We start from the raw sequence: 15885 nt of genomic DNA on the forward strand, positions 1-15885 counted from the left end.
CACCTGTTGTTTATTAAAAGCTGATCAGTCACAGACGACAAACACTCTGGTTCAGGTTGGATCTGCTTCAACAAGACAAAACCAGAGATCAGCTGATCAGCAGGTAAACAGGTGAGATATGAAGTTTTAATAAATTACCTGGACGCAGTAAATGAACTTATTCAAAGAAAGATTCAATGAATGAATGAACTACAGCAGCAGCCTCATTAACTGATTAATGTGTTGACTGTTGTATTAAATGTTGTGTTGACGTGTTGTTGATGTTGTCATTAGTCAGGATGAAGAGGAGTCTGTCGTCTCTGGAGTTCCTCCTCATCGTCCTCGTTTCCGTCCTCATCGTCTGCTGTGTCGGACTCATCGTGGTCTCGTGGATCGCTCTTAAGCCTGAAGGTAAAACTTCCATCCATCTTCAACCAGCTGATCTGATCACAGCAGCTTTTATTTTGACGGCGTTTCTGTCCGTTGACAAGGAGCCGTTGAGCCAGTGCAGCTGTCGGGTCGGATGGTGATCACAGATGGAGCCGAGTTCTCTGAGGAGCTGAAGAACTCCAGCAGTCTGCAGTTCAGAAGTCTGGCCTACGACATCCAGGGGCTGGTGAGAGGCTTTTATTCTGAAAGACACTGGTCAATGTGATTTAACAACAAAGGCTTTTATTCTGAAAGACATTGGTCAATGCGATTTAATGACAAAGGCTTTTATTCTGAAAGACAGCAGTCAATATGTGGTTACATCAGAAGATTTTATTCTGAAAGACAGCAGTCAACCTTTAACAGTAAAACTAGAATGATCAGTACTGATCCGGTTTCATCAGAGTCTGTAGGTCTCAGGTTTCGCTGTGAAGTCACCTGATCACAGTCTGACGTCTGATTGGTCGACAGGTTTCTGAGGCGTTCAGTCTCACTGAGCTCCGATGGATCTACAAGTCCTGTCAGGTTAAACACTTCAGGTCAGATATCAATCAATCATCATTACTGATCGCTCGTTATCAGTCTGATTGATTGATTGATTGACTGATGCCCGTTAATGATCTGTGTCTTCAGTCGTGGCAGTGTGGCGGTGACCTTTGACCTCTGGTTTGATCAGCTGATCGATGTGAAGGAGGTGGAGCAGCAGCTGGGGGCGGGGCTTCAGGAGGCCGAGGGCAGAGGTCTGGTTATTGATCGGAACAGCATCTGGATCGCAGGTGTGGTCTAGTTAATTATTTATAATCAATCTCATTAATTCACATTAAACACAGATTAATATCAGCTCACACCGGATTGGTCAACACCAGATGGAATACAGACAGAAATCACAAAGTGTCTGGTCCCATGTCTGTCTCCGTCTTCTACTTGTTCACATCACAGATTCATGAAGATCTGTTTGTTTCTGTAGAGGAATCAGGAAAGACGACGACCACAGGGACCAGTGTCACACCTACGACAGGTCAGACGCCTACGACAGGTCAGACACCTACGACAGGTCAGACGCCTATGGCAAGTAAGACACGTTCAGGAGTTGTCCTCCAGGTGCCTGTCTCTGACACCATCCTGGTGTCTGTGTCTAGGGACATGTCCTCCTCATCAGACGTCTTGTGCCGATTGGTCCATGTGTGTCCCGATCGATCGGTTCTGTGACGGAGTCCACGACTGTCCTGATGCCTCTGATGAAGCTGCTGCTCACTGCGGTTGGTGAAGATTTCTAAAATTTCAGGTGTCCCCCGCTGTTCAGGTGTTGATCTTATGGGGCACTGTCCTCACTCTTGTCTCCATAGCAACAATGTGTGACGGACAGTTTGTGCTGAGAGGACCGAGTGGTTCGTTTAGTTTGTCAAAGACTAATAATGGTCCCGTCTTCTGTCGCTGGATCATCAGGTCAGTCTGTTACACACACACTGTTACACACTGTTACACACACACACTGTTACACACACACACACACTGTTACACACACACACACACACACCGTTACACACACACACAGTTACACACACACACACACCGTTACACACACACACAGTTACACACACACACACTGTTACACACTGTTACACATCGTATCAAGTAGCAACTATTGGAAGACTTTCACAATAAGAGTCTTTGGGCTAAAGGAGGATGGAGGAGGATGGAGGAGGAGATCAGTAAATGTTTCTGTGGAGATGAATGTGTGTGTTGTCTTGTTTCCAGCGTGGACAGAGGACTCTCGGTTCAGGTCAACTTTCATCACTTTGAGACTCAAGACATAGACTCTCTGAGGTTTTATGAAGGAGTCGGACCAAGCAAACGTCTCACAGGTCTTTATACGACAAGGTTTCACTGTTTGATTAGATTCAACTTGATGATAATAATAGCATGATGTTCTTGGTAGCTGAGTTCTCAGGCTTCACCTTCCCTGGGACTGTGTGGCTGCTGACTGACCAATCAACTGTTGAGTTTACCTCTGATGATGTCAGCAGTTTGTCAGGGTTCAACGCCACCTTCAGCGCCGCCGACATCTCCAACCTGTCCAGTAAGCTGTGACATGTAGCAACCGACAGTTCAAGCTGCCTCAGAGTGTTCACTGACCAACACATCTGTGTTCAGATCAGGAGAAGCTGACCTGCACCTTTGAGCAGGGCATGTGTTTCTGGAGGCAGGACCCAGACGATGACGACAACTGGATTCGAACCAAGGGCTCCACATTTCCTCCGTCAACCGGGCCAAGCATCGACCAGACGCTGGGTAACAGCTCAGGTAAAGTCGTAACCATCATCCGTCCGTTATGTTTTCATCTGATAACTGATCAAACACTGAACCATCAGGTTTCTACATCGTCACTCCTCTGAGTCCCGGCCAATGGCAGAAGATCTTCAGGATCCATAGCCTCCCCCTGACTCCACCCCCTCAGTCCATGTGTCTGAGCTTCTGGTAAATGACACACATGTAAACGACACACATGTAAACGACACACATGTAAAGTAAACAAACATGACACCAACTGTGAGATACAAACATGTGACTGATACAAAATAAACAAATCAAAATGTAATTTGGTAACGATGGACTCACCTGTCTGCAGGTACCACATGTTTGGAGAAGACGTCTACCTGCTCAAAGTCCTGCTGTCTCCATCACAACCAGAACCTGCTGTTACCGTAGTGTTCCAGAAAGATGGTAACTATGGCGACAACTGGAACTATGGTCAGGTGACCCTCAACCTGACCTCAGAGACCACGGTCAGTGACACCTGACAGGAAGTCTATATCTTATCACCAAGTGACTGATGTGATTGACAGTTGACCTTTGACCGCTGCAGGTGGTGTTTGAAGCTATAAAGAAGGGAGGCATGAGAAACGACATCGCTCTGGATGACATCACTCTGACCTCTGACCCTTGTGGACCCGCCCCCCCTGAACCAACCAATGTTCCACCTCCTACGACCATGCCCCCTATACCAGGTAAGATACAAACCATGCCTCCATATCAGGTGGGACACAAATCACACCCCCTTTGTAACACTTGTTTGTTCTGAGCATCATTTTTATACTATGTACATACATGGTCTGACTCCACCCACTCTATTCTCTGATTGGTCCAGTTGACTGTGGAGGACCCTTTGACCTCTGGGAGCCAAACTCCACCTTCAGTTCACCAAATTACCCACAATCCTACGGGCACGAGGCAGAGTGTGAGTTCACATGATTCCACCCTCCACACATTTCTACACTTTATTCACCACATGTACCAGACTTTTCACCCATGATGCTCTGCTGTTACAGGTCTGTGGACTCTCCATGCATCTGAGGGTCAAAACATCCAGCTCCATTTCCTGGACTTTGATGTAGAGGCAACCTTTGATATGGTGGAGGTGCGGGACGGGGCAGGGCCTAACTCCACCTTGCTGGGTGAGTGTGTTGCAGCACAGATGAACTTATCATCCTCAGGTGTTGACTTATCATCAGGTGTTTTGTTCTTTCAGCCATCCTCACAGGTAGCGATAGCTCCGCCCATGACTTGTTCTCAACAACCAATCAAATGACGGTATGGTTCTACACGGACAGCTCGGGTTACGGTCGAGGATTCAAAGCCAACTTCTCCACCGGGATCAACCTGGGGTCACCAGGTAAGCTCAATTTCAGAGGTCAGAGATCAGGCAGGAGACAGTATGATCAGATCTATTGATTGTTGATTGATTACTGGTTAATTACCAGTTACTAATTACTGATGGATACTACGGATTATTAATCGATGGGTTTGTGAGCAGCTCCGTGTGCCATCGATCAGTTCCAGTGTCAGACAGGCAGTTGTGTACCAGGTGACCGTCTCTGTGATGGCGTGGTCAATTGTCCAGACGCCTCTGATGAAGCCAGCTGTGGTGAGTTATTATTAATACCCATGTATTGATCCTGTAACGCCCTGTAACATTCTGTAACACCCTATAACATCCTGTAACATCCTGTAACGCCTTGTAACACCCTGTAACATCCTGTGACATCCTGTGACATCCTGTGACATCCTGTGACATCCTGTAACACCCTGAAACATCCTGTAACGCCCTGTAACATCCTGTGACATCCTGTGACATCCTGTAACGCCCTGAAACATCCTGTAACGCCCTGAAACCTCCTGTAACGCCCTGTAACATCCTGTAACATCCTGTAACGCCCTGAAACATCCTGTAACGCCCTGTAACATCTTGTAACATCCTGTAACATCCTGTAACATTCCTGTGACATCCTGTAATGCCCAGTAACATCCTGTAATGGTGTGAAACATCCCTGTAACATCATTTTATACACTGTAACATCCTATAACATCCTGTAACACCCTGTAACATCCTGTAACATTCCTGTGACATCCTGTAATGCCCAGTAACATCCTGTAATGGTGTGAAACATCCCTGTAACATCATTTTATACACTGTAACATCCTATAACATCCTGTAACACCCAGTAACATCCTGTTACATCCTGTAACGCCCTGTAACATCTTGTAACATCCTGTAATGCCCCGTAACACCCTGTAACATTCCTGTTACATCCTGTAACGCCCTGTAACATCTTGTAACATCCTGTAACATCCAGTAATGCCCGGTAACACCCTGTAACATTCCTGTAACATCCTGTCATGCCCCGTAACATCCTGTAACATTCTTGTGACATCCTGTAATGCCCAGTAACATCCTGTTACATCCTGTAACGCCCTGTAACATCCTGTAACATTCCTGTGACATCCTGTAACGACCTGTAACATCCTATAACATCCTGTAACGCCCTATAACGTCCTGTAACATCTTGTAATGCCAAGTAACATCCTGTTAAATCCTGTAACTCCCTGTAACATCTTGTAACATCCTGTAACATCCTGTAATGACCCATAACACCCTGTAACCTCCTGTAACATTCCTGTGACATCCTGTAACGCCCTGTAACATCCTATAACATCCTGTAATGCCCTGTAACATCCTGCATTGCCCAGTAACATCCTGTAACGGTGTGAAACATCCCTGTAACATCATGTTACACCCTGTAACATCCTATAACATCCTGTGATGCTGGGTAATGCCCCGAAACACCCTGTAACATCCTATAACATCCCTGTAACACCCTGTAACATCCTGTATCGCCCTGTAACATCCTGTAACACCCTGTAACATCCTATAACACCCTGTAAAATCCGATAACATCCCCGTACCATCCTGTAACATCCTGTGACGCCCTGTAACATCCAGTAACATCATCTATTGCCCCGCAACATCCTGTAACATCCTGTAACATTCCTGTGACATCCTGTAATGCCCTGTAACATTCCTGTTACATCCTGTGACGCCCTGTAACATCTTGTAACATCCTGTAACATCCTGTAATGCCCCGTAACACCCTGTAACATTCCTGTTACATCCTGTAACGCCTTGCAACATCTTGTAACATCCTGTAACATCCTGTATCGCCCTGTAACATCCAGTAACATCATCTAATGCCCCGCAACATCCTGTAATGCCTCGTAACATCCAGTAACATCCTGTCATGCCCCATAACATCCTGTAACATCCTATAATGCCCCATAATACCCAATGACATCCTGTAACATCCTGTAACAAAAGCCCTGTTATTCTGGTGCCCTGGTCAAACTCACTTGTCAAATGCTGGTGACGTCACAGAAACAGTAATAAGCAGCTCTGTGTGTCAGTTGTGTTGCAGGTGAATGGTTCCCGTCGTCTCCACGTTCAGATTGGCTCATCTATGCTCGCTGTGTGTTCCGACTCCTGGACATCTCACCTGTCCAACTTCACCTGTCAGTACCTGGGATACAGGTGAGGCCCACCTGTCTGACAGCAGCCGTTCAGCATCAAAAGCAGTCTGATCTAGTTTTGTCCCTGCAGGTCTGGAGAGGCCACCCTGCTTCCTGCTCTGCCACAAGATTCCCTGTTTGCAACTGTCACCTTCACCAACGGATCACTGCGAACCACTGTCAGGTACAGACTACCAGAACCAGAACCAAAACTTTAATAAGAGTGATGTTATTTGTTGTATATTTGTATATTTTTGCCAAATTCCCCGGTACTGTGACCAGGAAATTTCCCATACATGGGATCAATAAACATGTCTTATGTCTTTATATATATATATACTGCAGTAACATGAGTGCAATAACAATATGCAGCTGGTATTTTTCTATCTATGCAATAACCATGTATGTACAGTCACAATATTTATTATTATTATTATTATCTATCTTATGTCTAACAGCAGAAACTTAAACAGACCTACAACTGCAAATAACACCTAAATCTAAATCTGCAACCAGAACTGAACCAAAACTTCTCAACAGAGCCAGAAGAAGAAACTGAAAAGAATCAGATAACACAACATAACAAAAGAAGAACTAAAACAAGACCCAAACCCAGAACTAATGCTGGAACTAAAAGAAGAACTAAGCCTAGTTCTGGTCCTAGAACAGATACTAGAACCACAATTAAACCCAGAACTACAATTAAAACTAAAACCAGAACTAAACTAAAGTGGATGCTGAAAAAGATATTTTATTGGAACTAGATACAAAACTAGAACCGCAACTACAATTAGAACCAGAAAAGTAAATCCACGTTTATTTGACTTAACTAGTTCTGATGTTTTTACAGTGAAACTTGCAGCAGTGAGAAAGTGATCTCCCTAAACTGTAACAACCAGCGTGAGTACACTCATAAACATTGATGGTTAAATCAACACACTCATAAACACTGATGGTTAAATCAACACACTCATAAACACTGACCGTTAAATCAACACACTCATTAACACTGACCGTTAAATTGATACACTCATAAACACTGACCTTTAAATCAACACACTCATTAACACTGACCGTTAAATTGATACACTCATAAACATTGATGGTTAAATCAACACACTCATAAACACTGAAGGTTAAATCAACACACTCATAAACACTGATGGTTAAATCAACACACTCATAAACACTGACCGTTAAATCAACACACTCATTAACACTGACCGTTAAATTGATACACTCATAAACACTGACCGTTAAATCAACACACTCATTAACACTGACCGTTAAATTGATACACTCATAAACACTGATGGTTAAATCAACACACTCATAAACACTGAAGGTTAAATCAACACACTCATAAACACTGATGGTTAAATCAACACACTCATAAACACTGACCGTTAAATCAACACACTCATAAACACTGATGGTTAAATCAACACACTCATAAACACTGAAGGTTAAATCAACACACTCGTAAACACTGACCATTAAATTGATACACTCATAAACACTGACCGTTAAATTTAAGATTTATTTCCTGCGATGATGAACGAGCTTCGTTGTGTTTCAGCTTGTGGACTCCGTCTAGTCACTAATGTCACGAGTGAGTCAGATCTGACAGATGACGGGACACCTGGTGAAGGTGAGAACATGAATCCTGCCTGGAGTTTGGACCTGAGAACATGATGATTTGATTGATCTGACTTGTTTGTGTCTACCTGTCAGGTGCTCCCAGAGTGGTGGGTGGAGTTAATGCGGTCAAGGGGGCGTGGCCATGGATTGTGTCTTTGCAGTGGAAGGGGCGTCACGTTTGCGGTGCCTCACTGATTGGCAGTGATTGGCTGCTGACGGCTGCTCACTGTGTCTACGGGTGAGAAACTAATGTCTCACCTGTGAGGACAGGTGGTGACTAACACTAGAAGACAGAGTGGTGGGTCTTCATCTGAGAATGTCTTTGATTTGAGTCCAGGTTTTTATTTCTGTCACTTTCTTTTCCTTTTCACTCGTGTTAATGTCCGACTCAAATATTTTTAGTTTAATATTTAATTATAATAAAAAGTGAACATCATGAGTAGTTACCTTCCATCCTGATCAGATTTAATCCACCTTTCATACAGTATGTTACATGTCCAGGACATGAAGACAGGTGTCTTCTCTGGTCAGGGACATGAAGACATGCGTTCTCCCTGTCTTTCCAGGAAGAACGTCCACCTCCAGTTCTGGTCGGCCGTTCTGGGACTTCATTCTCAAAGTGACGGGGACTCTGGGGACGTTCAGACCCGACAAGTCGATCGCATCATCTTCAATCGACACTACAACCGCAGAACCAAAGAGGCTGACATCGCCATGATGCATCTGCAGCAGCCAATCAGCTTCAGCCGTCAGTGACATCATGAATATTTAAACAGTTGGAGGTTTTAAATACGCTGGAGACCAAATGAGCTGTTGTCTTTCAGACTGGGTCCAGCCACTGTGTCTCCCTCCTGAGGGACAGGATGTCTCCGCAGGAACAGAGTGTCTCATCGCTGGGTGGGGGAGAGACTCTGAAGGTGAGACACAAGGACAGAGACAGAGACAGACAGAAAGATAATGGACAGACAGACGGACAAGGGACAGACAGCTGACAGAGACAGAGAGTGTTTATTTTACAGTAAACAAAACTAAACTTTTATTTTCTTTATTTTGCTCTTGTCTGTCTGTCTCTCTGTCCCTTGTCTGTCTGCCTCTTATCTGTCTGTCTGTCCCTTGTCTCTCTGCCTCTTCTCTGTCTGTCTCTCTGTCCCTTGTCTGTCTGTCCCTCGTCTGTCTCTCTGCCCCTTATCTGTCTGTCTCTCTGTCCCTTGTCTGTCTCTCTGTCCCTTGTCTGTCTGTCCCTCGTCTGTCTCTCTGCCTCTTATCTGTCTGCCTCTTATCTGTCTGTCTCTCTGCCTCTTATCTGTCTGTCTCTCTGCCTCTTATCTGTCTGTCTCTCTGTCCCTTGTCTGTCTCTCTGCCTCTTATCTGTCTGTCTCTCTGTCCCTTGTCTGTCTCTCTGCCTCTTATCTGTCTGTCTCTCTGTCCCTTGTTTTTTCTCTCTGCCTCTTATCTGTCTGTCTCTTATCTGTCTGCCTCTTATCTGTCTGTCTCTCCGTCCCTTGTCTGTCTCTCTGCCTCTTATCTGTCTGTCTCTCTGTCCCTTGTCTGTCTCTCTGCCTCTTATCTGTCTGCCTCTTATCTGTCTGTCTCTCTGCCTCTTATCTGTCTGTCTCTCTGTCCCTTGTCTGTCTGTCCCTCATTTGTCTCTCTGCCCCTTATCTGTCTGTCTCTCTGTCCCGTATCTGTCCGTCCCTTGTCTGTCTGTCTGCCTCTTATCTGTCTGTCTGTCCCTCGTCTGTCTCTCTGCCTCTTATCTGTCTGCCTCTTATCTGTCTGTCTGTCCCTCGTCTGTCTCTCTGCCTCTTATCTGTCTGCCTCTTATCTGTCTGTCTCTCTGTCCCTTGTCTGTCTGTCTGGCTCTTATCTGTCTGTCTCTTTGTCCCTCATCTGTCTCTCTGCCTCTTATCTGTCTGCCTCTTATCTGTCTGTCTCTCTGTCCCTTGTCTGTCTCTCTGCCTCTTATCTGTCTGCCTCTTATCTGTCTGTCTCTCTGCCTCTTATCTGTCTGTCTCTCTGTCCCTTGTTTGTCTCTCTGTCCCTTGTCTGTCTGTCTCTCTGCCTCTTATCTGTCTGTCTCTCTGTCCCTTGTCTGTCTCTCTGCCTCTTATCTGTCTGTCTCTCTGCGTCTTATCTGTCTGTCGCTCTGCCTCTTATCTGTCTGTCTCTCTGTCCCTTGTTTGTCTCTCTGTCCCTTGTCTGTCTGTCTCTCTGCCTCTTATCTGTCTGCCTCTTATCTGTCTGTCTCTCTGTCCCTTGTTTGTCTCTCTGCCTCTTATCTGTCTGCCTCGTATCTCTTTGTCTGTCTCTCTGCCTCTTATCTGTCTGTCTCTCTGCCTCTTGTCGGTCTGTCTCTCTGTCCCTTGTTTGTCTCTCTGCCTCTTATCTGTCCGTCTCTCTGTCCCTTGTCTGTCCGTCCCTCGTCTGTCTCTCTGCCTCTTATCTGTCTGTCTCTCTGTCCCTTGTCTGTCTGTCCCTTGTTTGTCTGTCTGCCTCTTATCTGTCTGTCTCTCTGTCCCTTGTCTGTCTCTCTGCCTCTTATCTGTCTGCCTCTTATCTCTTTGTCTGTCTGTCTGCCTCTTATCTCTTTGTCTGTCTCTCTGCCTCTTATCTGTCTGTCTCTCTGTCCCTTGTTTGTCTCTCTGCCTCTTATCTGTCTGTCTCTCTGCCTCTTATCTGTCTGTCTCTCTGCCTCTTATCTGTCTGTCTCTCTGCCTCTTATCTGTCTGTCTCTCTGTCCCTTGTTTGTCTCTCTGCCTCTTATCTGTCTGTCTCTCTGTCCCTTGTCTGTCTGTCCCTTGTTTGTCTGTCTGCCTCTTATCTGTCTGTCTCTCTGTCCCTTGTCTGTCTGTCCCTTGTTTGTCTGTCTGCCTCTTATCTGTCTGTCTCTCTGTCCCTTGTCTGTCTCTCTGCCTCTTATCTGTCTGCCTCTTATCTCTTTGTCTGTCTGTCTGCCTCTTATCTCTTTGTCTGTCTCTCTGCCTCTTATCTGTCTGTCTCTCTGTCCCTTGTTTGTCTCTCTGCCTCTTATCTGTCTGTCTCTCTGCCTCTTATCTGTCTGTCTCTCTGCCTCTTATCTGTCTGTCTGTCTGCCTCTTATCTGTCTGTCTGTCTGCCTCTTATCTGTCTGTCTCTCTGCCTCTTATCTGTCCGTCTCTCTGTCCCTTGTCTGTCCTTCCCTCGTCTGTCTCTCTGCCTCTTATCTGTCTGTCTCCCTGTTCCTTGTCTGTCTGTCCCTTGTTTGTCTGTCTGCCTCTTATCTGTCAGTCTCTCTGTCCCTTGTCTGTCTCTCTGCCTCTTATCTGTCTGCCTCTTATCTGTCTGTCTCTCTGCCTCTTGTCGGTCTGTCTCTCTGTCCTCTGTCTGTCTCTCTGCCTCTTGTCGGTCTGTCTCTCTGTCCCTTGTCTGTCTCTCTGCCTCTTATCTGTCTGTCTGTCTGTCCCTTGTTTGTCTGTCTGCCTCTTATCTGTCTGTCTCTCTGCCTCTTGTCGGTCTGTCTCTCTGTCCCTTGTCTGTCTCTCTGCCTCTTGTCGGTCTGTCTCTCTGCCTCTTATCTGTCTGTCTCTCTGTCCCTTGTCTGTCTCTCTGCCTCTTATCTGTCTGCCTCTTATCTCTTTGTCTGTCTGTCTGCCTCTTATCTGTCTGCCTCTTATCTCTTTGTCTGTCTCTCTGCCTCTTATCTGTCTGTCTCTCTGTCCCTTGTTTGTCTCTCTGCCTCTTATCTGTCTGTCTCTCTGCCTCTTATCTGTCTGTCTCTCTGCCTCTTATCTGTCTGTCTCTCTGCCTCTTATCTGTCTGTCTGTCTGCCTCTTATCTGTCTGTCTCTCTGCCTCTTATCTGTCCGTCTTTCTGTCCCTTGTCTGTCCTTCCCTCGTCTGTCTCTCTGCCTCTTATCTGTCTGTCTCCCTGTTCCTTGTCTGTCTGTCCCTTGTTTGTCTGTCTGCCTCTTATCTGTCTGTCTCTCTGTCCCTTGTCTGTCTCTCTGCCTCTTATCTGTCTGCCTCTTATCTGTCTGTCTCTCTGCCTCTTGTCGGTCTGTCTCTCTGTCCCTTGTCTGTCTCTCTGCCTCTTATCTGTCTGTCTGTCTGTCCCTTGTTTGTCTGTCTGCCTCTTATCTGTCTGTCTCTCTGCCTCTTGTCGGTCTGTCTCTCTGTCCCTTGTCTGTCTCTCTGCCTCTTGTCGGTCTGTCTCTCTGTCCCTTGTTTGTCTCTCTGCCTCTTATCTGTCTGTCTCTCTGCCTCTTGTCGGTCTGTCTCTCCGTCCCTTGTCTGTCTCTCTGCCTCTTGTCGGTCTGTCTCTCTGCCTCTTATCTGTCTGTCTCTCTGTCCCTTGTCCTCCAGGGAGCCTCCCTAACGTCCTCCAGGAGGCCCAGGTCCCTGTGGTGGGGCGTGTCCAGTGTCAGGGCTGGTTACCTGAGTACTCCATCACCAGCAGCATGGTGTGTGCTGGTTACCCAGAGGGAGGGGTCGACTCCTGCCAGGTAATGTGTGGACTCACCTTGTCTCCATGGCGACAGATCATCTGAGAACTGATTGGCTGAATCTGTAAACCTGTTGATTCCAGGGTGACTCTGGCGGCCCGCTGATACATCTGGACGATAGACGCTGGACTCTGATTGGTCGGTCACACACACACTGACACGCCCACTTTGACACCTGAGACACCTGATGTCTGACCAAATGTTGCACTCTGATTGGTTCCTGACAGGTGTGACCTCATTCGGGAGTGGCTGTGGACTTCCTGAGAAACCTGGAGTCTATGCCCGAGTCTCCGCCTTCTCTACCTGGATCGCCCAGACCAGACGTTCACCCAGTGCCCCTAGTCCCTCCCACTAGCCCTCCCCCTCCCCTAGTCCCGCCCACTACTCCTACCGCCCCTAACCCCTCCCAATAGTCCTCCCCTAGTCCCCCTGCTAGACCTCTCCTCCTCTTCTTCCTCTTCCTCTTCCTCCTCCTCCTCTTCCTCCTCCTCCTCCTCTTCCTCTTTCTCCTCCTCCTCCTCCTCTTCCTCCTCCTCCTCCTCTTCCTCTTTCTCCTCCTCCTCCTCCTCTTCCTCTTCCTTTCCTCCTTCTCCTCCTCCTCCTCCTTCTCCTCCTCCTCCTCCTCCTCTTCCTCCTCCTCTTCCTCCTCTCTGTCGTCTCTAACCCTGGAATAAAACCTGTGAACTGATCATTAACAGATTATTGATTCATAATAAAGATTAATTTGTTTCATCTTGTGACATCATCAATTTACACTGAATTAAAGGATGGATGTTAAAACATGAACCAGAGAGATGAGAGGATGAGAGGATGAATGAATCAGAGAGATGAGAGGATGAATGAATCAGAGAGATGAGAGGATGAGAGGACGAATGAATCAGAGAGATGAGAGGATGAATGAATCAGAGAGATGAGAGGATGAGAGGATGAATGAATCAGAGAGATGAGAGGATGAACCTGAGAGATGAGAGGATGAACCTGAGAGATGAGAGGATGAATGAATCAGAGAGATGAGAGGATGAGAGGATGAATGAACCAGAGAGATGAGAGGATGAATGAATCAGAGAGATGAGAGGATGAACCTGAGAGATGAGAGGATGAATGAATCAGAGAGATGAGAGGATGAATGAATCAGAGAGATGAGAGGATGAACCTGAGAGATGAGAGGATGAACCTGAGAGATGAGAGGATGAATGAATCAGAGAGATGAGAGGATGAGAGGATGAATGAACCTGAGAGATGAGAGGATGAATGAATCAGAGAGATGAGAGGATGAATGAATCAGAGAGATGAGAGGATGAGAGGATGAATGAACCAGAGAGATGAGAGGATGAATGAATCAGAGAGATGAGAGGATGAATGAACCAGAGAGATGAGAGGATGAATGAACCTGAGAGATGAGAGGATGAGAGGATGAATGAACCAGAGAGATGAGAGGATGAATGAATCAGAGAGATGAGAGGATGAATGAATCAGAGAGATGAGAGGATGAGAGGATGAATGAACCAGAGAGATGAGAGGATGAATGAACCAGAGAGATGAGAGGATGAATGAATCAGAGAGATGAGAGGATGAGAGGATGAATGAACCAGAGAGATGAGAGGATGAATGAATCAGAGAGATGAGAGGATGAATGAATCAGAGAGATGAGAGGATGAGAGGATGAATGAATCAGAGAGATGAGAGGATGAATGCAGTGTAAATCTGATCAGGATGGAAGGTAACGAGTGATGCTTGTTTATTTATTCCAACTCTCACTGTCCTATGGGAACACTTCATGGGGTGGTTGGCATGGCAACTGGTAGTGATCATGATGTCACATCCTGTTTATATAATGTCAAATAACTAAAACAAAACTTATAGATAGACTGGAGACCTGGAGACATGTCCAGGGTGGACCCCCCCTCTAGACCAATGACAGCTGGGACAGACTGGAGACCTGTCCAGGGTGGAACCCCCCCTCTAGACCAATGACAGCTGGGATAGACTGGAGACCTGTCCAGGGTGGACCCCCCCCCCCTCTAGACCGATGACAGCTGGGATAGACTGGAGACCTGTCCAGGGTGGAACCCCCCCCTCTAGACCAATGACAGCTGGGATAGACTGGAGACCTGTCCAGGGTGGACCCCCCCTCCAGACCAATGACAGCTGGGATAGACTGGAGACCTGTCCAGGGTGGACCCCCCCCCCTCTAGACCGATGACAGCTGGGATAGACTGGAGACCTGTCCAGGGTGGACCCCCCCCCCCTCTAGACCAATGACAGCTGGGATAGACTGGAGACCTGTCCAGGGTGGACCCCCCCTCTAGACCGATGACAGCTGGGGTAGACTGGAGACCTGTCCAGGGTGGACCCCCCCCCCTCTAGACCGATGACAGCTGGGGTAGACTGGAGACCTGTCCAGGGTGGACCCTCCCCCTCTAGACCGATGACAGCTGGGGTAGACTGGAGACCTGTCCAGGATGGACCCCCCCTCTAGACCGATGACAGCTGGGGTAGACTGGAGACCTGTCCAGGGTGGACCCCCCCCCCTCTAGACCGATGACAGCTGGGATAGACTGGAGACCTGTCCAGGGCGGACCCCCCCTCTAGACCGATGACAGCTGGGATAGACTGGAGACCTGTCCAGGGTGGACCCCCCCTCTAGACCGATGACAGCTGGGGTAGACTGGAGACCTGTCCAGGGTGGACCCTCCCCCTCTAGACCGATGACAGCTGGGGTAGACTGGAGACCTGTCCAGGGTGGACCCCCCCTCTAGACCGATGACAGCTGGGGTAGACTGGAGACCTGTCCAGGGTGGACCCCCCCTCTAGACCAACGACAGCTGGGATAGGCTGGAGACCTGTCCAGGGTGGACCCCCCCCTCTAGACCAATGACAGCTGGGGTAGACTGGAGACCTGTCCAGGGTGGACCCCCCCTCTAGACCGATGACAGCTGGGGTAGACTGGAGACCTGTCCAGGATGGACCCCCCCTCTAGACCGATGACAGCTGGGGTAGACTGGAGACCTGTCCAGGGTGGACCCCCCCCTCTAGACCAATGACAGCTGGGGTAGACTGGAGACCTGTCCAGGGTGGACCCCCCCCTCTAGACCAATGACAGCTGGGGTAGACTGGAGACCTGTCCAGGGTGGACCCCGCCTCTAGACCAATGACAGCTGGGACATGACCCAGCAGACATCACTTTATTTTATTTTATTTTATTTGCAAATTACAAAATACAAGCAGAGGAAATATCCATACAACAAGAAACAAATATAATGTTGTCAGATACTGAACAATAATTAAATAATAATAAAATAAATAAAATAGAAAAAAGGGGGGGGGGTACATGAGGTCAGGTCCTTCCTTATTTAACATGGTAAAACCAATTTTGGTTGCAGTTCCACCAGATTTCCACTGGGGGCGATCGCCATGAGTGCAACATGAATGGGACTCTATGGAGCTAAACGGCTAAATGTGTCTCTTTCATCCGATTGTCGTTGAGAAATCTCAGATTTGATTGTAGGTTTTGC

General features: G+C 47.3%; 1 protein-coding gene across 1 annotated transcript; it reads left to right on the forward strand.

Annotated features, from left to right (window-relative positions):
• Window positions 1-225: 225 nt before the first annotated feature.
• tmprss15 (transmembrane serine protease 15) lies at window positions 226-12725 on the forward strand (the record flags this gene model as incomplete). The annotated part of the gene is given in 27 exon segments (XM_084565124.1): window positions 226-390; window positions 471-595; window positions 880-947; window positions 1042-1184; window positions 1229-1486; window positions 1488-1667; window positions 1755-1854; window positions 2167-2273; window positions 2348-2488; window positions 2563-2712; window positions 2781-2886; window positions 3038-3194; window positions 3275-3416; window positions 3557-3646; window positions 3738-3863; window positions 3938-4081; window positions 4223-4333; window positions 6148-6271; window positions 6341-6433; window positions 7100-7149; window positions 7829-7900; window positions 7984-8128; window positions 8457-8638; window positions 8715-8807; window positions 12231-12370; window positions 12454-12508; window positions 12598-12725. Coding segments are annotated over 27 exon segments (3342 nt in total). The 5' UTR covers window positions 226-278.
• Between the last annotated feature and the right edge of the window lie 3160 nt (window positions 12726-15885).

This window comes from Chelon labrosus, assembly GCF_963514085.1.
Source record: "Chelon labrosus genome assembly, chromosome: 17".
Lineage (NCBI taxonomy): Eukaryota > Metazoa > Chordata > Actinopteri > Mugiliformes > Mugilidae > Chelon > Chelon labrosus.